Source organism: Sciurus vulgaris (genome assembly GCF_902686455.1).
Source record: "Sciurus vulgaris genome assembly, chromosome: 2".
NCBI classification, from domain to species: domain Eukaryota; kingdom Metazoa; phylum Chordata; class Mammalia; order Rodentia; family Sciuridae; genus Sciurus; species Sciurus vulgaris.
The window spans coordinates 189,842,406-189,865,094 of NC_136462.1; the positions used below are offsets into that span (position 1 = coordinate 189,842,406).

Below are 22,689 nucleotides of genomic sequence, written 5' to 3' on the forward strand. Positions count from 1 at the left end.
GCCCTTGGAATGATCCCACCTTCCGGGTGACTGGTGAGGGTCAAGGGGAAGGTGGCAAAGTGCTTCCCAAACATCGTGTGATCCTCAAGCATCTACTGAGTGGTTGCTGGGTGTCTGGTTGGGGAGAGGGCGCTGATGGTTATTAATAACAAGGATAATCACCCACCTTGATTGAGCACTTGCCTTGGGCTGAATACAGCCTTCATCTGTTCAGGCCGCACATGCACTTGTGGGTTAGTGCTGTTCTCCCCTCTCACAGGGAAGAATTATAAGGTTTGAGAAGCACGAAGGCTTGCCCAAGGTCAGACCAACCTCTGTGTCCCCTACGCCAGCCCCATCCAATAGATATCATGTCAGCCACCTACACAATTAAATCTTTGTAATAGCAATATCTTTAAGAAGTAAAAAGAAACAGGCAAAAATATTTAAGAGTGTATTTGGTTTAACCCAATTTAACTTTAATATGAAATCATTATTATTAGTGAGCTATTTTACATTTTCATTTTTGTACTAAGTCTTTGAAACTCAGTGAACTATTTTTTATTGCTTTGTAAGAAATTAGCACAACTTTCGTAGCTTCAAACAATACAAATTTATCATCATCTTATTAGGTCAGGAGTCTGGGCACAGCTTGGCTGAATTCTCAACTCAGGGTCTCACCAGGCTGAAGCTAAGGCATCAGCCAGGGTTGAAGTTTTCATGTGTATTCAAGGTTCTCTTCCAAGCTCACATATTGTTGGCAGAATTGATTTCATTGTGGTTACAGATCTAAGATCCCCTTTTTTCTCCTAATGGTCTGCTGGCTAGCATCTCAGATCCTAGAGGTTGCCTGTACTTCCTTGACACATAGCCCCATAGCTTCTCCACAGCATGGTGCTTGCTGACTTCTATTCTGTAACCAGACAGAGAAAAATCTCTGCTTCTGAAGTCTTCACCTGATCAGGCCAGGCCCACCCAGGGCAGTCTCCCTTGTGCCAGAGAATGCATAGTCACAGGTTCTGTCTATACTCAAAGAGGAAGAGGTTATAGAGAGGCAAGTGTCATTGGTGTTATCTTGGAATTCAGCCAATCACACCCACCTATAGTAAATCTGGACTGGGACTAGTCACATTTCATATGTATTCACACAATGTGACCAGTGGCTCCTCCACTGAATAGCACAGCTCTGGACTGTGCCTCTTTTCTATCCCTCCATGTGAGAGGTTAGACTTTGAGGCGGGTCTGCAGGAAGCAGGCCTCCCATTCCCTGGCCAAGGACTCAGAAGGCTTCACTGCCCTCAACACTCAGCAGTCCTCTTTGCTTCTGGGAAGTGGTTTCCAAAAGGGGAAAAGACAGACCCATGTCCAAGGGCGGAGAGTAGAAGGAGGATCTGATTTCATCTTCAGACCATGTCATCCATTTACCACGTGGGAGGTGAACAGAGTTTTAGATGAATGTGTGACTGATGGGAGGGGAAAGGGTCATCGTGGGTCACTATGCTGACGGGGTATTGGTGCCCTTTTCATGCCATGGTTGAACGGTCCCCCAAACTCCTTCAGTCGCTTGCCAGGCATGGCTGTCTGAACCCACGAAGTTTTGCCTACAGATTAAGCTTGACATGACAGAAAATACAGAGTTTTGAAGTACAGTGGACCTGGGTCTGGCAGGCCCCTTCCTCCACATCTCCCAGCGATGTCGGCCTGGCATGCCCTGCAGGAAGCCCTCACTTGGCTGTGGGTGGGACCCATCAGTTTGCTTCTAGTGAACAGAATAGGCAAAGGTGGTGGCCAGCCACTTCCACAATAAGGTTACTTAAGGTTGTGACTTCCTCTGGCTTCGGGAAGCAAGTTGCCGAGCTGGGAGTGGAGGACATGAGGGTGACTCTGGCCAACAGCCAGCTAGGCACCATGGTGTTTAGCCCATTAGCCCTCAAGGAGCTGGAATTCTGCCAACAACCATGTAAACCTGAAGGAAGATTCTCTAGTCAGGGCTGGGATGGGAGTCCCCAACACCGAGCCAACACCGTGACTGCAGCTCAAGAGTAGAGACCCTGAAGTTCTTGACCCAGAGAAACTGAGATAATAAAGTGTGCGGTGTGTTAAGCTGCTCCAGTGGACACTTGTTACACTGCGATAGATAATAAATGCAGGGGGTTGAATCCTATTCTTGCTCCCAAATTCCTGGGTGGAGGGTGTCTTAGATGCTCTTCTTCCTCCTCTGCAAGTGGAAACCACGCGCCCTTTGAGCGTTGTGCGGAGGGTTAGCATATGCCGTTCCCTCCCCAGAGCCTCTTCTTGCCCTTTCTTGGCCCAGGGTATTTGATTTAGGAACAGAGATGGATTCATAGTGGCTTCACTAGAGAAGAGTCTGATTTTTTTGGTAGACCATCTTCTCTCTCCCTTAGGAAGCTTCCTGTGGTTTCCGGACTGTTAGGCCCCTCCCGGGGCTCTGTAGCCTCCTCGGTACCTCGGTCTGGTGAAGTCAGGCAGCTCCCTAGCCCAGGCTTCCTCTCACCTGGAACCTGGAGCCTGTATTAGGTGCTCAACAAACAGTAATTGAATGAGGGAGGGAGGAAAGAAAGGTTGGAACCAGGATGTGCAGCTTCCCAGGAGATGCTCCAAAAGGACAGTGGAGATGGTGGATTTGGAGCCACAGGAGTGGAGCTTTGGTAGCCAAGGACAGAGCTGCCATTGCATAGACCAAGACATGGACCTGATGGAACAGGCAGTGTTAGCCAGGAAGCCGAGTAGGTGAACTGTGAGGATGCCCCACTTCTACCCAGAGAAGCCGCAACCTGGGACTTGTCACTTCCTGCCACTCCCCAGTGAGAACTCAGGGCCACAGGACAGTCATGGGGCCTTAGCAGCCAACTCTTAACTAGTTCACCTGGAAGGTTCCTGCTGGGGCCCCTGAACGTGCTCCCCCATGACCTTCAGGAAAGAGAGTAGGGCGAGGAGCCGTGTGCCAACAGGCCTGGATCCCTACTGTCCAGAGTCCATTTCACCTTCAGCTCAGCTTCAGGCCTGCCCGGGCTGCTCTGGTGTTGAGACCTGTGGCTTCTGGGTGAGCTCTTCTCATGGCAGAGAGTGGACGCTCTAAGAGGGCCAGTGCCTCATCCTGAAACTGGGGGGCTGCCATTTCCACCCCATCCCTTTAGGCAAACACGTTCCTATTCAATTCCCAAATCGCTGGGACAGGGAGCCATGGGGAGGGAATGGGCGATTGTGGGCAAGCTGTGCCATCTCCATGTCATCCGCGTTAACTCCCCAGGTCACTGATGGGGACACGGGGCTCAGAAGAGGTGGAGAAATATCTGCGGTCGCACAGAACGGACGACTCCAGAGCTCTCCATCCTCCTCCCCAGGCCTCACTCTGCATCCTAGAGTCCCCAGTGCAGGCGCTGGAGAAGGATGGCGGCAATGAGGAAGCACAGTCCTCTCGCAGTGCAAACAGAAGCCCCGAGGGGCGGGACGCTCACCTGGGGTCCATCTCCATCAAGAGAACAGGAAAAGAAGGCCCAGGATTCCCAGGTTCACCTCCTCAGTTGATCCCCCAACCCCTGAGTCTAGCGGGACTCAGAGGAGACCCCGCAGAGAAAGCAGGAGAGTGTCCTGCCTCTGTCCCCTCCAGGCAAGTCCTGGGGAGGGGAGAGTCAGAAGTCTGGGTTCAGGGACATTTCTTGTCATCCCCTCACTGAAGTCACAAGAAACCCTCAGCAGGCCCTGACTACAGACCAGCCCTAGGGAAACCCAGCCCGGTGGTGGAGACAGGCCCCCCATAAAGATAGCCTTCCAGCTGCTCCAGCAACCCTCCCCTACACGCGGGCCAATCCTAAAGGATCTTAACGAGCACTTGGACACAACACTGCACAACATTGACTCTTGGAGTGAGAGTTGTGCTCTTTTCGATCCTGGTCACACCAGGGAGCCGTCTCAGTTTAGAGCTCTGTTCTTTGACATCTCTTTAACCCTTGCTAATCTCCATTTATTAAAACAGAGACAGGGAGCAGGCTTCAGGTTCCGTCTTGGCAGGTGGCCGTGTCTAGCTAGGGTTTAATAATCTTATTTATTGGACATGATTTAATTTAATGGAACTGAACTATTTTTGTGTTGTATTTGTTTTCACGATTATATTCTATCTGTGGCCAGCGAGCTTGCATATCTCATTTAGAACTATGATGTCGAGTTTTCTCTTGAAATGAATTTAGTTATGTACAAAAGTGAGTCATTTAAAGAAAGCATTAGGTACCTAGTACAGGCACCTAGTACAGGCAGCATGTGACACGCCACCCTGCTAGTTTGCAGGCAAAAATTGGGAAAGGGTATATGAATGAACCAACATTAGGAAAATTCTGCTAGGTCGTGCATCTGGAGCGCAGGGCCCCACAGAGGCCTGCCTGATTGGGTGATTTGGTGGAGGAAACAGAATGCATGGAGACATGAGAATGGACACTCGGGAGTGAGGACGCTGGGTGGTGGTGGCCCTGGGTGCTGAGGAAGTGAAGAGGCGCATCTGTAGCTTCAGGCGGTGGACCTTGACATCCAGGAGGACAAATCAGAGGTCCTCGGTTGCAGGTCAGTGTTAATCAGGAGATTGGAACTGCTGTGGGTGCCAGCGTCCCTGGGAACCCCATCTGAGTGGCAGAACCGGGGGGTCTTCCACCAGAGTTAGCCTGAGGAGAGAGGAAGAAGGGTTAATCCTGGATTTCCAGAACAGAACCCTGAGGGGCCAGACCCCACCTTCCCTGCTGTGGTTGCTGCTAAGGCAGGACCCTCGGCCTCCCTCCGAAGGGCAAACTGGAGTCCAGAGCAGTTAGGGGACGTGGTCCGTGCGAGGCAGCCTCTTCAGGAAGAGAACGGAGGACGCCCAGTTCCTCCGCCATACCAGCAGGGCCCGCCTGCCCCGTCCACTTCCGGTTCCGGCCACAGAGGCCCTGGCTTCTGCGGAGGGCTCGGGTTAAACTTGCTGAACTGGAGGGAAGCATCGGAGCTGGGGCTGGCGGAGGGAGGGCCCTGCCCCAGGTCCCCAGGGGCTGTACCTCTGGCGGGGTCCCTGCAGTCCCGGCCACAGGCGCTGCGGCAGCACCGCTTCTTGCCTGAGCAGTCGGAGTCTTGGCTGCACACGTGCTTCGTGGGGCTGAGGCAGCGCAGGCGGTCCTGGGGGCAGCTCCCCAGCTTCACTGCAGCACAGGGGTCCGGGTGAGCCCTGTGCCCTCCGGCCCTGGGGCTGGGGGCTGCAGCTCAGCAAGGTGGAGGGGACACTGACCTGAGACCCTGGGGACACACTGGCGGAAGCAAGCTCGGTAGCAGCACTTCAGGGTTGAGGGACACTGGCGGTCGTTCATGCACTGGTCAGGCACCGACAGGAGGCAGGGCTCATCGTCTGGCGGGCAGCCCCCCCACTTCTCTGTAGGAGAACACCCACATCTTGCAGCTGCAGGCGGCTCAGGTTACGTAACAAGTGCTGACCTGGAAATCGCCTCTGAATTCTCTACCCTTGTTTCTTGCCTGCCCTTCCGGAAGTTTATTTATTTGTTTTTTTAATTATTTTTTTTTTTCTCCCAGGGCTGGTTTGAGATTCAGGCCGCATAGAGGATAGGGAAAAAGAGAAAGTTAAAAATCTCCACTGTGGCCACTAAGGTTATGACTGGGCTGGCCTCTTTCTTCTCTCTGGTCTCATCTGCTTTTGGGGGGGGGGGCAGGGCAGGTACTGAGGATTGAACCCAGAATTGTTTTAGCTCTGAGTTACACCTCCAACTCTTTTTGTTTTGAGACAGTCTCGCTGTGTTGTGGAGGCTGGCCTCATACTTGTAATCCTCCTGCCTCGGCCTCCCAGGTGGCTGGGATCACAGGTGTGCCCCCTGTGCCCAGCCCTCTACCATGCTTGCTCTGCCCCTCAGCAGGCTTCAGGCTCTTCTCTTTGCAGGGCTCTTGCTGTGACTGCACCCTTTGCCTGGTGCTGTCTCCTCCACTCAGCGCGCCTGGTCAATCATTGATCTCGGAAGCATTTCATCCTCAGAAGACCTTGCTTCTCCAACCCCACCCTACCCTGGGCACTCTGTGCTTCTCATCAGCTGGAGGCGGTGGGACTTGTCACCTGCCCGCTCTGCTGTGCTCCCTGTGAGCTCTAGCACAGCATTTGGTTGCCCAAAACTGGGGACGCAGTGACTGTTTAAAAGAAAGGATATGAAGGGAACCCAGTGTCATGCACATTGGCTGTTGCCAGCCTGCTGCACTGTCTGTCACACACTGGCCACATGTGCACTGTGCTTGTCACTGTGGCAGGTGGTGTGGCCTCGGGGTTTCAGAGGTGGTAACTGTCTTTGAGGTGTTCCTCCAGGCGGCTGTAGGATGCTGGGTCCTGGAGTTTACCTAACTAACCCCTCTTCTTGGGTATTTCTGGTTATTTCCACATTTCACACAGAAGGTTTGGGATCAGTTCCTTCCTCCATTTGGTGGAAGAAATAAAGGTCGGAAAGGGGCAGTGACTACCCAGACCCACACAGTCCTGGGCCAGGCCTCCCGCAGCCCAGTTCTTTCTGACCTCCGGGACCTGCTCTGGATGCTTTTGAGCCAGGGCTATGTCACCCGTGTCACCTTTCCCCCTCTGACCCTGCCTGGGTGCTGGTTGCACATAGTAGGTAGCCCCTCACACAGTGAGTGCTGGAAATCAGCGTGGGTCCTCAGATGGAGTTAGTTTAAATCGAACTGCTGCCCCCTGCTGGAGAGAGGATGGCCGAGCCTGGGAAGGAGTCCCTACTCCCATGAGCTCCACTTGGTGAGGGAGTGGGGAGGTGGGAGGGTAGAGGGGAACCCCAGGGGCCCTGGGAGGCTGTCTGAGGTGCCAGGGTTTAGCCTTAACTCACAAGCCCAGGCCAGAGATGCTCAGGCCAAAGGGGGCTCAGTAGGAAAGCAGGAGTGTCCCAGGCCTGGGGTTGGCGGGGGCAGGTAGGTCAGGGGATAGAGGCCGCAGAGCTTCTGAGGGAGGCTGGGTGGGGTCCTGAGGAACAGACTGGTAGGGAGAGGGGCTGAGAGCTGGCATTTCAAGTGGGAAGGACTGTGGCAGCCAGGATGTGGAGCTGGGCATTAAATCCTGGCGGGCACCCAGACGTCTGGGTGGTGGCGGTTCTGGGCGTCACAGAGGCCCTGCCTTCCTAACCTTCCTGTTCACAGATGGGCACTCTGAGCAAGACCGTCAAGCACACAGATGGTCATCCAGGTGCACACGCAAGCGACCAGACCCACGTACAGTTCAGCAGATGGGTTCTCACACTGGTGCAGACACAGAGCCCAGTGTGCAAACACACTTAGATCTGTACACACAGTTCACTGCAGGCTTAGCCATCTGGGATTGCTGATAGCTAACTTTTTTTGATCTACAAAAAATAGCAATTTACATGGTTCAACTTAACACACATGCACACACACACACACACACACATTCAAACATGCACAAAGTAGTTAATATACACACATAAATGCAGGCACTGGGACGTACACAGAGTCAAATACACAAACATACATCACACATATATGTCTGCACACATAAACATATGTAAGGATGCATGCATGCACAGTCATGTATGTAAATATACAGTATATACATGCATGGGACCGAGCGACATGTACACCCACATCTATTCACAATCACTCATTCAGAACTCATAGACATAGATATTCCCAGCACCATGTAACCACTGAAAACATTTAATTAGGCTTCCTCTGTTTATCGGGGACTGTGCCAAGCTCTTGGATCAGAGACCTCTAGACAGTTGAGTGAGGGCCTGGGGCTCTTATAAACAGGCTTCCATAGATGACAAGCTGAGGCTCCCTTCCCTCACCCCTGCCACCTTCCTCCACTGTCTGTAGTCCCCTGAGTAGGGCAGAGGTCCCCTGGAGAGGAACCAGGGAAAGACAAGATGCGGTGAATTGGGGAGACATGCATGTCACACATGGCCATGCAGAGAGGCCGAGCAGGCCCAGGCTCTGCTGGTGCCAGCTCCCACTCTTAGCAGCTTGGCGAGGTATCAGGACATGAGCTCCTGGTTCCCTCAGCCACTCCACTCACCCAGTTATGCTGCTCCTACTGTATACCTGACCCTCTTCAAGGACCCGTGCTCCTGAGAGAAAGGCACGGGCCCATTTCACAAGCAGTCAGCAGTGTGAGTCTTTCTGACTTACCCAACCTCACTCAGATGTCACCTGTGATACGAAGAGTCAGTCTTTGACCTTGGGCAAGTGGTTTTCCACCATGCTTTAGTTTCCTCAGCTACAAAATGAGAATAAACCAGTGCCACCTCTCACATTGCAGTGGAGGTGTGTGCTGACAGCCTGTGAGTCACAGCTGACAGGACCTGGTCTCGGAGCCCATCAGCATGTCCTTCCTCTGAGCACCTCCTCCCAGATCAGCTCACTCCTCAGGCAGAGACCTGTGCCTCTGCGGAAGGCATAATTGAGGCTAACGAGAGCAGAATGGATGCAGGCCATTGCTCCCAGAGCCCTGTGGAGGAGGAGACCTGTCCTCATTACTGTCCCCTTCCCCCAAGGCAGGGCCAGGGCTGCCTAGGTGAATGTAGGTCACCTACATTCCCACTAGAAGGGAACAGAGGCAGTGCCTCGCCCAGATAGGGCACCTGCCCAGCCGCTCCAGCGCCCTCACTCCCTCATCTGTCAACGGCCAGCTCTGCCCTAGCCTCATCAGGGGTGCCAGCGGGGATGGGAAGTACGGGAGGGAGAAGAGAGGCAGGGGCAGAGTCCTCCCATCAGATCCCAGGTCCCAGGAGCCACACTCCATAGTCAACTCTCCAGACCCTTCCGCGAATGGCTCTGGGGGTTGCCAGAGGAGAAGACTCGCAGAGTGGCAGGCTCAGAAGGGTTTCCTCCCCATACAGGTACACAAACTCAGACACACATGGTGCAACTATTCTACAGTGTGCTTGTACAGACGTGTGCGTGCCCGTGACACACCCTCAGATGTGTAAATGGCACCAACAAGCACTGAGAAACCAGCAGAAATACACAGACACAGGCCAAAGACGCACAAATAAAAATGCAGTCTCCCAGAATTACTAAGCGGTGTGTATGGCGCTCACATGTACAAACGCGCGCAAGCGCGCGCACACACACACACACACACACACACACACACTCTGCATCCCCTGCTGTCCTTCAAACCAAGCCTTACTCTCCCAGAGAGGTAGAAACCACCCATCCCTGGAGAAGAGGGATCTAGCCACACTCACCCCCCTTCTCGCGGCCAGAGGCAGCAGGCAACTGAGTCCCCAAAGCCAGGAGAGCCACCAAGAGGAAGCTCCAGAGCTTCATGTTTCTGCTGCTGGCATCCAGTAAGGTCAGGGCCCAGAGGCTCCCAAATTAGCACCTGCAACCCCAGGGAGGCCAAAGCAGCTGAGTCAGGGAAGGATAAAGAGGGGGTGGATGATGTAGCATGTGTCTCCCTCATCTTGGCTCCACCCTCTGCCCCAGGGCCACAGGGCCAGGGGTGCTTGTGCAAGAACTGAAGACAGGGTGGTGCAGAGCCTACGGGTTGGGGGACTTGAATCCAGTTCTGCCTGTATCACTGACCTGGGCTGTGACCTGGGCAAGTCTTGGGATCCCTCTTTGAGCTATAGTGTATCACACCTGTGTTGTGAAAATAAAAGGAAAATTGCAATGGAAGCAGTGTTGAGAGAACTTTCAAGAACAGAGTCGGGAGGCCATGAAGGCAGCTGAACTTGTGTCAGTCTCAAGCTGCCACCTGGAACTGTGAGTGCTGGTCACCTCTACCCTTTGACTTCAGACATCTGGAACATATATCTGGAAAGACCAGATGATAACATTGTGCCCAGAGACTCAGGGTGCACAGTAAAAGATTCAGACTCTTGTTTGATGGTCATTTTTACCAAGTATACACATTCTTTTATTTACCTCCTTTGGTCATGTAGACCCTGTTGTTTCTCAACATTTAATAGATTTACAAAGGGGTTTCTACCATTTTGTAATACGTCAGCACTGCCTGCCCATTCAAGCCCCGACTCCCTGCCTTCTTCAGAATGCTAACAGCTCTCTGAACTCAGGTCACTGACTAATAGCTCTCTGAACTCAGAGAGCTGCTGAATTACAATTCCTAAGACCCCAACTAAAGCTCTTTTCACTTTTACAGTTTCCGAAATTTGACCAAGAGTCAAATTCAGGGTGAAGCATAAGTCAGGTACCCACTTTCCTGACTCTCTACGATCTCAAAGTTTCAGCAATGTCTTAGGCAAGGTCAGAAGTTAGCTTTGAGTGGCAAGGAGGGCTTTGCCACCGTCTTCCTAGGAAGGAAGACAGTGTTAGAGTTGGGATGGGAACTTCCTGCCAGAGAAGCTGGCCCAGGCTGACAGGTGAGTGAAGCCAGCCTCAGCCTCCCCTTTTGGATCACTGTGGATGGGAGAGAGGCCACCCCATCTTTGTGAGATCACTTCCAGTGACATCTGATAGAACTGCCCTCTGCCTGGGCTGGCTTGGTGGTGGGGATGGATGGAGCATAGCTTTCCTTTTGGCTAAATTCACTGGCCAGAGCAGGTGTCATTTCACTCAGAGTCCCCAGCCTAGGTTTCATCAGGGTGAAATCTAGATCCAGTGATAATGGCTCCTGCATTTGTTGGAAGAGAGGAGGCTGAGGTTGGCATCCCATGGGACCCCAAACAGAAACTCCATTGACTACAGCAATCTATCAGCACTGTGGGAGCTCAGGTCCGTCCCGGCCCTCCCATTTGAAAGATGAGGAAACTGTGAGCCAGAGATGGGGGAGGGCTGGCCCAAAGGCACACACCTAATTCCTGGGACTAAACTGGGACTTCCGCTCTTGCCTCCCTAGCACCTGAGTGTTGAAAGCAGGGAAATACTTCAACTGACACTGAGAAAAGAAGGTGACATTCCAGGGCTTATCTCACTCATCTATTCCAGTCTAGAACAGTCAGGCAGGAAGTTCTTCCTTGACTTAATTTGAATCCCTCCTGCTGTCTTCCTAGCTCTCAGAAGAAGAGGGGCTCTGTCTTCGATGACCTGAGGTTACTTTTGGAATGAGGTTACTTTTGACAGCCCATTTTGAAGAAAAACATTTATGGACACACTATTTTTCTGATTATAAACAACATGTTCATTAAAGAAATGCTTTTCTGATTAAGATGATTTTATAGCCAGGAGTGGTGGCGCATGCCTATAATCCCAGCAGCTCAGGAGGCTGAGGCAGGAGGATCTCGAGTTCAAAGCCAGCCTCTGCAACAGCCAGGCACCAAGAAACTCAGTGAGACCCTGCCTCTAAAGAAAATAAAAGACAGGACTGGGGATGTGGCTCAGTGGTCAAGTGCCCCTGAGTTCAATCCCTGGTACTGCCCCGGCCAAAAGATCATTCTATAGACATTTTCAAGCCTATAATATAATGTTTAAGGATACTATTGACTTGTCATATGTGAGTGGCAGTATGGTAGTGGTTGGTTAGTATGTTGGAAGTATGCTGGGGACAGACAGACCTCGTTTTAAATCTTAGTGCCACCAATCTTTTAACCGTGTGACTTTTTTAAAACCTCAGCTTATTATTCTATAAAATAGAGATAGACATAACAATATTTTTTATAGGAATAGTTCTGAATGAGAATAGTTCTGAATGAGGACTGAATGAGATTGACTTGAAAGTGGTTATTTTAATCCTCTATAGTAAATACTTCTTTCTTTTTCTTTTTTTTGTACCAAAGTTTTAAATTTAGGGGTAGTCACATCAGTCTTTTCATCCCTCTATTTTTATGCTAAAAAGCCTTTTAAACTCTGATATCAGATAAGTGTATTTACTATGTTTTCTTTTGTGATGTTTGGAAAACCTATTAATTCTGAATCCATCTGAGATTTATTATGGCATAGCATGTGAAATAGAAAATGTTTTTTTCCTAAGTTATTAAGCAATTGTACCATTGGCCCTTAGTAAATAATTCAAATGCTTGCCATTGATTAGAAATCAGAACTTTATCCAAAACTCTTACATGTCTAGGGCCATTGCTGGGATTTGGTTCTTTCCCTTTGACTGTATATTCTTGTCCCCGGTTACTGCTGTCACCTCCCAGTGTTTTAGTGATGAGCAGTATCCAGCACTATTCACCAGCCTGCCTTGTCAGGTTTCTATGTCATGAGTACTTCTTTCTTCCTTATGCACCTGATGATCATTTTGTGAAGTTCCAAAAATAAATCCATCATTTTTTATATCATAAAAAATTTTTATCACAAAATATTTCAAAAATGCACAAAGGGAACTAACTCTACCCTATATACTCATCACCCAGATTCAATAATAAACATTTTGTAACACCTCCTTTTTTGGCTGATATATTTTAAAGTAAATCCAACACGTCTTATATTTTAGCCATAAAAACTGGCTAAGAAATAAGGACATTTTCTGGTATAATCACAATGCCATTCTTACACCTTATGCCTAACAAAACCAATAGCGGTTCTTAACTTCTAATGCTCTGCTGTATTTCTTACTGTCCTGAAGTCACTCAGCGCAGCTGTGCGCATCAGAATCCACCCCTTGCTCTGTACACACACTGCACGGGCCCTGATGTCCCCAAAGCCTCTTCTCTTGGGAACGAATTCCTCCAACAGGCTTCTGCTCTCCCTCCTTGGCTCCTCTTCCTGTGTGCCATGAGGTTGTTTGATGACACAGATGAATGGCTCTTTAGAATGTTCCACGTTGCTTCCTCGTGAAGTCTTCCAACTTCCCTGTCCTTGGTATTTCTGTAGACCAACGTGAAGCTCTAGAAGCTTGATGAGGTCGCAAGGTCACTGACCGGGCAAGAATCCTCCCCGGGCATTGGGTGCGGCAGACTTCCTACACCTCAGGAGGAGCAGAAGCCTAGTGGACCTGTTTGTAGTGCTTTAAAGACAGATGAAGATATTTTAGTGGCTGTCCCCTACTCCCCCCATTGTAAACCTGGGTCTTCCCACTTAGGAAGAGCAAATACACCATGGCATGTTGATGTGGCACCTTGTAAATATTTGGAAGCTGTGGATAATTGCCTAAATCAATTATTTAATTCAGGATTGCAAAACCCAACAGGTTATGATTATAATTATAATATATTATATTTCACATACAAATTATGTTAACCAAATAGACATTTTTTTACATTTTTATTAGTGCATTATTGCCATACATAATAGTGGAGCATATAACATAATTTGCTCCATTTCAGTCCCCAGTACTTCCCCTTTCCCATCCTCTGCATTCGCTTATTTCTCTTTACCTTCTGCAAATGAGAAAAAAACAGGACAGACATCTTTATCTCATGGAGGTTTCCCACTTGGGAAGAGCATAGCTTTTAAAAAACACTTTATCATGAAAAACTTCAGCCTATCTATCCACTTAAATAGGCTGAATGTCAGTAGAGTTTTACAGGGTTTTTTTTTTTTTTTTCCAGAAAATTTCTGTATGTGTCTAGATATGTTCATTGTATGCATGTTATATATTTTTGATAATGCCGAATAGGAATTTTTTACTATTAAGTTACCTTAGTCTGTTCTGGCTGCTGTAACAAATTATCATAGACTAGGTGGCTTATAAACAACAAATGTTTATTTCTCACAGTTCTGGAGTCTGGGAAGTCCAAGATCAAGGTGCCAGTAGATTCAGTGTCTGGTGAGGGTTTGTTTCTGGTCTCTGTCCCTTTTGGCTGTGTCCTCATATCAGGGAAGGACAAGGTAGCTCTCTGGGGTCTCTTTCATGAGGTCTGGATTCCCAGGAGGGCTCACTCCTGAGGGTGGGAAGGAGCACCTGCAGAGGAAAAGAGCCAGCTCTGTGGGGGGCTGGACTCTGGGAGAAAAGAGCATCTGGACCAGGTTTCCTTTTGGGGGAAAACTTTTGTAGGAAAAAACAATCATACAATAAAAAAAATAATTAACAAAAACTGGAAATCTGTAGCTACACACAGATAATGGGATATAGATTCCTTAACTCATTGAAGAAACTTTTAGACCTGTCTCTTTGTCTAATGTGACAAAAAATTCATTCTCGTCCTGGGTACTTCCTTCTTAGGTCTTAGTTGAAGAACTTGTGGTTAATAACCTAACAACCTTGAATTTTATTATGGAAAATAAGAGCAAAGGGTGAATCTTGTCATTTTCAAACCACAACTGAGGTCCCTAAACTAAAAAGAAAAACAATCTGGATCCCTCTAGCAAATCAAGTCATTGAGACCAGTTTTTGTAACAAGGCTGGAAAATCTTTAGTCATGATTCTTCAGTGTCTCCCAGAACCTTCTTTGATACTTTCATTTACTCTTGTCTTTATCAAAGTCATTTATTGCTTGTGTCCAGAATTCCAGAATACTTGAAAACTTTTAAGAAGGGTCAGATGAATCAACTGAGATATAACAAAATTGAGGCAAGAATTCAGGAAGGTGGCTCAATGGTTATAGAATCAACATGGAAATTTAAAAGATGGGATAATATTTAGAATCATGTAAGGAGAACAGTGAAATAAATGTGTAAAAAGTAGGCAACTGGAAAGGTGATCTGCTGTCTTTGAAGGAAGACTCAAAAATGTTTAAGGACTCATCTCTGCAAATGAATCTAGAATTTTAATGATACCTCAATCAAAATCCCTCCAAGATTTTATTTAGGAGCTTCTCAAATCCATTCTAAATCTATTCAGGAAGAATAAATGTGTGGGATGAATAAAATATTCATCAATTAGACTACTGAGGGATCCTTGTTCCAGGAACAGAATTAGGTTGTGAAACAGCATTAACTCAACACAATAGTAGGAATATTATGCAAATATTGGAACAAAAGTTTCTCAAAAAGACTGTATCCATCCAGTTATGAACACACATAGGTACTGTTCACCCAGATAATATGACAATGTAACCATATGTATTTCTTAAGTTATTAATGAGATGGTGAATGTTTTCTTTTCTTTTTTGCAAAACACAAAGGTAGTCTTTTTAATCAGAAAGGGAAAAGGCCATATTTTAATACAAGCCAGATGTGACAATGCATACCGAAGAACAATGATGGTCTTTAAAATGAAGAAAGCACAATGACAGAAAACATGATATGGTACACCTCTAAGGAGCCTACCAAGACTAAGAAATAAACACACACACCTCCCTGCCACCCCCACACTCATATGTACAGACTGTATGAGCAGTGATTTATAAAACACAGCAACAGGATGAACTGTTAGAGTTTAATGGCAAGCATCAAAACAATCTCTGTTTGTATGTAGATTTTATACCCCCCCAAAATGTAAAACACATTTTATACTTTCCATGGACAACTCCCAGGAAAATGCAAAATTTTCCTTTACATGTGTTAGGCATAACATAGTTTTAGATGGAGTTTCTGTGCGCTTAGTGAAATGGAGGAAAACATGTACCTATGCATATTTTCTTAGACTAAATTTTGCTCTGATAGTTTCTTGGTGGATTCTGTGGAACTCTGTATGCACAATACGTTGCCTGCTAATGGAGATAGTTTACTCATGCCTTTCTAATTTGAATACCTATTATTTCTTTTTCTTGCCTAGTTTCTCTGGCTAGAAGTTCAAGCGCAATGTAATGTTGGCAATAATGGCACTGTTGTTTTGTTCCTGATCTTAAGGGAAATCTTCGGTCTTTCAGTATTGGGTATAGTTTTTATTTAAAAATAACTAAATGCCCAATACCATATTGAGGGAATTTCTGTGCACTCCTAGTTGGTGAAGTATTTTTATCATGGGAAGCTATGGATTTTGGCAATGCTTGTTTTTTGTTGTGTTGTGTTTTGTGGTGGGTTTTTTTTTTTTTTTTTTTTTTTTTGGCACTGAGATTATTGTGTGGGTTTTTTCCTTATTCTATTAATGTGGTGTTTAAAATTGGTTGGTTTTCATATGTTGAACACAAACTTTCGATTTTGTGATAAATCTCGCTTGGTCAGGATGTTGGAGACTTTTAAAAACATAAGTGATCTTGTTTTATTTTTATGTATAATTTTTGTCTAGCTCTGGATCAGGGTAATGGTGAACTTGTAAAATAAGTTAGCACACGTTCCTTCTGTTTCTGTTTTTTGGAAGAATTGGAGAAAGGTTCATGATGTTTGGTAGAATTTACCAAATTTTGCTATCTTGATAAGGCTTCTCCTTTCTTTTCTCCTTTTCTTTTCTCTCTCTCTCTCTTGCTTTCTTTTCTCTTTTTTAAAGACAGGGTCTTGCTATGCTGCCTTGGTTGGCCTCAAACTCCTGGCTCAAGCCATCCTGCCTCACTCAGCCTCCAGAATAGCTGAGACTCCATGCCCAGCCCAGCTTCACCTCCTTTTGAAGGAGGTTTTAAATTACAGATCCAGTCTCTTACTTTTTATAAGTTCAGATTTTATACATCTTCTTGAGTCAGATTGTTAGTATGTACCTTTTTAGGAAATTTTCCTTTTCTCTGGGTATTTAATGTGTTTGTGTGTCATGGTCTAAGTAATTACTTATAATCTTTTTTGTTACTGTAGAATGAACAGTAATGTCCCCACCTTCATTTCTGATTATGGTGATTTGAATTTTCTCTCTCTCTCTCTCTCTTTCTCTCTCTCTTCTTGATCTGTCTGGTGAATGACTTATCAATTTCATTAGTTTTTCCAAGTACTATCTCTTGGATTCATTGATTCTATTAATTTCTATTCCTTATTTCTATCTTTTCATAGCTATATATCAACTTCCTTCTGTGCCTGTGGTTGTGTTATGATTGCTGTCGCTTAAGGTGTAAATTTAGGTCATTGATTCAGAACTTTCTTTCGGGGAGCATTTTTAGCTATAAATTTTAGCTATAAACCCAAAGGTTTTAGTGTGTTGTGTTTTTATTTTAATTCATCTCATGGAATTTTATAATTTATCTTGTCTTTGACCCTTTGATTGTTTAAAAGTAACTTTTTAAATATCCACATATTTGTGAAGTTTCCAGTTTCCTTCTGTTACTGATTTCTAGTTTCATTGCACTGTGGTTGAAGAAAATCTTTTGTATGATTTTATTGTTTGTTTATTTATTTATTACTTGCGATTGACAAATAAAAATTATATACATTTGTTGTGTACAACATTATGTTTTGAAATAAGTACACCTTGCAGAGTGACTAAACCTAGCTCTTTATTCACTAATTACTTCAATAATTATCAATTTTTTTGTGGGTTGACCCAACTTAACCCATAATTTCACCCTCTCGCTTCCATAAATCAATTTCCTTCTGGCACGTAAAATATGTTATTTCACCCCAACAGCCCCCCAAATCTTAACCCCCTCTTGTAATCAACGCTAAGTGGAAAATGTCATTGAATGTCATCTAAGTCAGGTATGATACTCTGGATATGGTCAATCCTGAACAAAATTCTTGTCCATCTGTGAACCTGTGAAAGCAGGCAAGTTTCTACTTCCAACATACAGTGACTAGTATAGATACTCATACTGCAAAAGTGGTAAGTTGGAAAGAAGAGAAGGACTCATCTGTCTCACACACACCCAGAACTCAGCCAGGCAAATTCCACTGGGTTTTCAGGCTTCGAAATAATTCCCCGCATTTCCATGCTGTGTTCTCTGAGCCAACAGAGATGGTGGCCATACCTTCTGGGTCCATCTCAGTCTGTTCCTGTCCTCTGGAACTGAGGAGGTTGGCCCACCCCCTGAAATCAAAAAGTCAGTGGCCACGCCCCTGGGCCCGGCACCCTGTGGGCTTGGGTGGCAGAGGCAGGTCTGCTATCCTCTGACCGTGCTCAGAGTCATTGTTCCCTCTTTCTCAAGGATCAAACACATTATCAGCCGAGTAACTGCCTTTCCTGCCTGCAGAATCACCAAAGTGTGACTGTCCTCCTGCATTGCATCCCACCTCTGTAAACTGAAGTCCATGTTGGCAGAGTTTCTGCTGAAACAGCTGTTTGGAGATATAGCTGCTGAATTCCAGAGCCCAGACCTCCAAAAAGAACTCAAAGGGTTGAGGTTAGCCAGCTTTCATCACCATAGCTGGAGAAGTAACTGTGCGGTCGGAGGCTGAGGACCGAGGTGGGCACAGAAATGTACCAGCCATACCTCCCGCTGCCCTGAGGTGAGTGATAGACAGCGCGGCTACTGTCCTCTGCATCTGTCCCCATGTATTCACCGAGGCCGTGCAGGGCGCTTCCAACCAGTGACTGAGTGCTGGCCAGAAACTAAGACAGACTAGCCTCCTGGGACACGGGACTCCTCGGATAGGTGACTTTGGTTAAAGCACTCTTGCCCAGTCTGGCTCACATCGTGGTGTGGGGTGTCCTTCTGACACCCCTCTTCATAACCCTTCTTCATTTCCTCCTCCCCACAGTCCCACATGGTGGTCCGACGGTTCTCTTTGCTGTCTTTGGCTTCCTTTCTTTTTCCCTCCCAGATTACTTCCCTAACACACTCTTGATTCTAGAATTGTGTCTGAGCATCTCTTTTTAGGGGTCCCAAACTAACCCCTTCACCTATGCTTCTGGTTTGAATAGTTTGGGAAATGATGAGAAAGGAAGGAGAAGTGGAAGAAGGTGAGTTAAAGAAAGAACTTAAAAAAATGATAAACATTGCCATCAAATGAAGGTGGTAATTAGACTTCATGAAACACTGAAAAATAGAAAAGAAGGTACCGTGATGCACACCTGTAATCCCAGCAGCGGGGGCAGCCGAGGGAGGAGGATCCCAAGGTCAAGGTTAGCCTAGCAAGACCCTATTGCAAAATAAAACATAAGAAGGGCTGAAGGTGTAGCTCAGTGATAGAGTGCCCCTGAGTTAAATCCCCAATACTGAGGGGCAGGGGTTTACTCATTTTATGTAAATGACAGTATTCATCATGTACCTAAAATGTATTTCCCTTGATATTATAATATGCAATTGTTATAAAAATGATAGATGGCAATAGAAAACATGCTAGGGTATAAGAAGTTTTTCAAAGTTTGTTTCTATTTATCGCAGACACTAAAATTTTGGAAGACCGCTTTCCCAGACCGTTGTACCATTATGATCCTTTAAGAAGTCAGAGGCAGAGAGTTAGAAAATGAGGAAATCTGAGGCAAAAAGCACTTTATTCCTAAGAAGCTTAGGGGCTCAAGCCCAGGCTAGAAGTCAGGGCAGCTTGACTGAACCACAGAATTCTTTTACTAATTTATTATGCTTAAATGTTAGGACCTAAAATACCCTAGAACTATAATATGTCCCGCTCCATTTCCAACCCAAAGTTCCAAATCTAGTCCTAGATCAACAAGTGGAAAGATCACCGGCAACACTACCAGAAAAATGGTAGCAAAACAACCCATTCTTCCACCCCAGGATAATGTGCTGGCCCTTCATGAGATCCAAACCCAGAAAATTTGATTCCAAGGTGTTCCTGGATTGACCTAGAGAGAATCTGTCCGGTGATAAAGAGAAGTCTATCAGAAAAACAGAAGTGCAAGAATTAATAAAATCTAATGTGAAATAGTAACTCCAGGCTTTTTATAGATCTTAAGGGATTCCCAGGAAGGTTGGAGTGGGTGGTAAAGAAGAGGAGGAGGGAGATCCAGAGGCCCCATAGGTTTTATGTAGTTTTAAATACACACTGTGCTATACTTTGGATATGGTTTGAGTGTGGATCCCAAGAGTTCATGTGTTGGAAGCTCTGTCTCCAGCGTGGCAATAGTGAGAGGTCAAGTGGACCTTTAAACGTAGGGCCTAGTGGAAGGCAACTAGGCCACAGAGCAACACCTTTAGTAGTAATGAGGGCAGGTCTGGTGGGACAAGACTATCTCCCCTGAGTAGGTTGCTATAAGGGACCCAGTCATGTCCTGCATCTCTCCTCTGCATGCACCATGCCCCTCTCTCACACATGTTCCCATGTCCCCACCATGTGATGCCATTTGCCAAGAGCCAGCAGATGCTAGGGGTATGCTCCTCAATCTCCAGAACTATGAGCTAAATAAGTCTCTCTCTCTCTCTCTCTCTCTCTCTCTCTCTCTCTCTCTCTCTCTCTCTCTCTCTCTCTCTCTCTCTCTCTCTCTCTCTCTCTCTCTCTCTCTCTGTCTTTCTTGTTTTTTGCTGGGGATTGAGCCCAGGGCCTCATGCATGTAACAGAAAATGGACTAACACACGGGCTTTTATTTCTTTGTTTTGTTTTCATATCAATAAGCATTTAACTTTTGACAACAGGAAGGGCCTGGGAGAAGCACAGAAGAATTGGAGCCTCTCATCCAAGTCTGAGGCTGTAGCCTGGTGTCTCTCAGGAGTGGTTAAACAGGGGTTCCACCTAGGGAGAGAAGAATCAGAAACATGGGAAGATGCAAACTGTCCAGGGATGGGGTCTGAGATCCTAGGTCCACCGCGGCCTGAATCCTGCCTGCTGGGTGCCCCGCTCTCAAGAGCACGGAAATGTGCAGCAAAGGAACTGGGCCAAAGTGAGAGGGGTTCTGGACGTGCCCGACTAAGAAGTCCTGATCTCCTCATCCCTTATCGCACAATCTAAATGTGAAGGGAAAACGCTGCGTTATGACAAACTCTAAAGGGGGAGGCAATAGAAAATAATCAGCATAAAAATCCAATAATGGCTGAGGCGCTTAGAGGACGCTGGGAGCTTGTCTTGCCCAGTGTCCTCGTTAAACATAGGAGGCGTGTGATACCCATTCGGTGAACTGAATGGAGCGTTTGCTGAGAGAGGGCGTCTGTTGGACCTCCCGGGCTCTGGACCAACCTCACCTTAAAAGCTCTGATCGGAATGAACCGGCGGCACAGGCCGCTCTCCACCGCAGGCCGGCGGTGCGGCGGCGAGCCGGCCTCCCTCAGTCCAGCGTGGTCCACGGCTCCACGCACTGCCGCTGGCACTGGTAGAAGCAACACTTCCTGGAGCCCTTGCAACTTCCATCACGCCGGCACCGAGGAAGCAGAACGAAGGCGCAGGAAAGAAAGAACTCCGGGCAATATCCGGGTTTCTGTTGAACTGTTGAAAAATGCCACTGGGTGACTCTGGGGCACTGAACTGTTGCTTCCACGCATCAGCCCCAGCTCGTTCCCTGGACTCCAGAGGAGACGTCCCCCTACCCCGGACACCCCCAGGACCAGGACCGCCACGCTTTACCTTCCTTCTTCAGGTTAGCCTGAGTCACGCGGAGGCAAAGGAGGATGGTGACAGCGAGGAGAGAGAGGCTGCTCAGCTTCATCACGCAAGAGAAACGCGGCCGGTGGTGGAGGTTGGAGGGTGGTATCAGCGCTGGCGGCGGGCCACCGGCAGGGGGCGCTGTGGCTGCGGGGCAAGAGGTCAGAGATGCGTGGCCTGCAAGGGCCGGCGGTTTTCCTTCACCCCCAGGGAAGAGACAATAAAGTAACCTTGGGTGTAACTTCTGGGAGCCCGCATGGACTGTCCTCTTTTCAGGCAGTTGAAGACTGGCCTGGCCTTTCCTGATTCTTGCTTTGTGCAGCAGATTTTGAGACAAGAGGAGGGGGTTGTCTTTCCCCAGCCTTGCATGGGGCCTGGCCAACCCCACTCTTCTCCCTGCAGAGCCAGAAGGACTGAAATCCCGCCCCTTCCAACACTGTTAAGATATGGGTGCGTTTGAGGTGCTTATCGCGTCAACTTGTAACCACCACCCACACCATCACAAGGACAAAGCAAGATAATGGGCTGTGGGCGGCGTGTTGTCTAGATTTATGAAAAATGCCAATTCTTTGTGCATCATGGGTGTATAATTAACGTTTTATTCCTTAATTCCTTCCTTTGCCTCTCCAAGAATGTGTAAATTCATTTGCTGATAAAGTCAAAATCTAACGAGGTGATTTTGAAGCCCAGGACAAATTAGTCTTCAGGCTCTCTCTGCATTTCCAGTAAAAATGTGAGTTGTTCCTACTTGCTTGGTTGCTAAGACACACACACACACACACACACACACACACACACACACAGAGTTATTAATGCACCCAGAGACTTGAAACCTGATATAAAAGTTCCCTGGAGCAGTTACTACATCTATAACTCTTCTCTTTCTTTCTAGTGAAAGCATATTATGGCTTGCTCTTTTTTTGCCTCTTTCTGTTGTGCCTCTGTGCTGCTCTCCTCTAGTTCTGGGCTGGCCTGTCCACATTTAGAAAAAAATGAAAATAACTTCAAGCGTTTCCACTGTTATGTTCTAGATACGTGCTTACAGCTCCACACACTGACTCGGATCTTTGTTTTCAAGACAATTTGACATTCACTGCAATTTTATGATACCAAATTATGACAAAGATATTACATCAAACTGTATGCCTATCTTGCTATAAGCATAAAATTCAAAATCCCAAATGAAAATTTACCCAGTGGATTTTGTCATATATAAAAATAGTGATACATCATGAACAAGCAGGGGTTTCTTTCAACAAGGTACAACAAGATTTCAACAAGGTTTCTTTCAACAAGTTGGTTTAACATTCCAAATTACATGGATGAATAATTCTTACTAGAACATGGAGGGAAACCTGATTATCTCCATATTAGGTATAGAATATGTGAAAAAAATCATTTATCTGTTTTTGATTGATAAAGTAGAAAATGATAACATAGTTTAAAAAATTCAATTATTTAATGTGATAGTGAGCCTCTAACAAAAACCCTATAAGTGGGAAGCAATTGAAGGGTCATGAGAATATTAGCATTTCTTATTTCCAATGATGTTCTTCATAGAAATAGAAAAAGCAGTCATGAAATTCATTTGGAAAAATA

At 46.7% G+C, this 22,689-nt stretch overlaps 1 protein-coding gene across 1 annotated transcript; it reads right to left on the minus strand.

Annotated features, from left to right (window-relative positions):
* Positions 1-480: 480 nt before the first annotated feature.
* On the minus strand, positions 481-9,384 carry WFDC5 (WAP four-disulfide core domain 5). Its single transcript, XM_079128602.1, has 4 exons — positions 9,222-9,384; positions 5,246-5,386; positions 5,019-5,159; positions 481-4,652 (listed from the first exon to the last, which is right to left on the minus strand). The coding sequence occupies exons 1-4, from the start codon at positions 9,301-9,303 to the stop codon at positions 4,648-4,650; spliced, it is 369 nt and encodes a 122-aa protein (XP_078984728.1). The 5' UTR covers positions 9,304-9,384; the 3' UTR covers positions 481-4,647.
* Positions 9,385-22,689: the final 13,305 nt, after the last annotated feature.

Excerpts from the sequence above, each read along its gene's own strand:
- WFDC5 (XM_079128602.1), bottom strand. The coding sequence starts at position 9,303 with ATGAAGCTCTGGAGCTTCCTCTTGGTGGCTCTCCTGGCTTTGGGGACT. Across the intron at positions 5,387-9,221 it reads CTCTGGCCGCGAGAAGGGGG|AGAAGTGGGGGGGCTGCCCG; the intron begins GTGAGTGTGGCT and ends GTTCTCCTACAG. Across the intron at positions 5,160-5,245 it reads GTGTGTCCCCAGGGTCTCAG|TGAAGCTGGGGAGCTGCCCC; the intron begins GTCAGTGTCCCC and ends CCTGTGCTGCAG.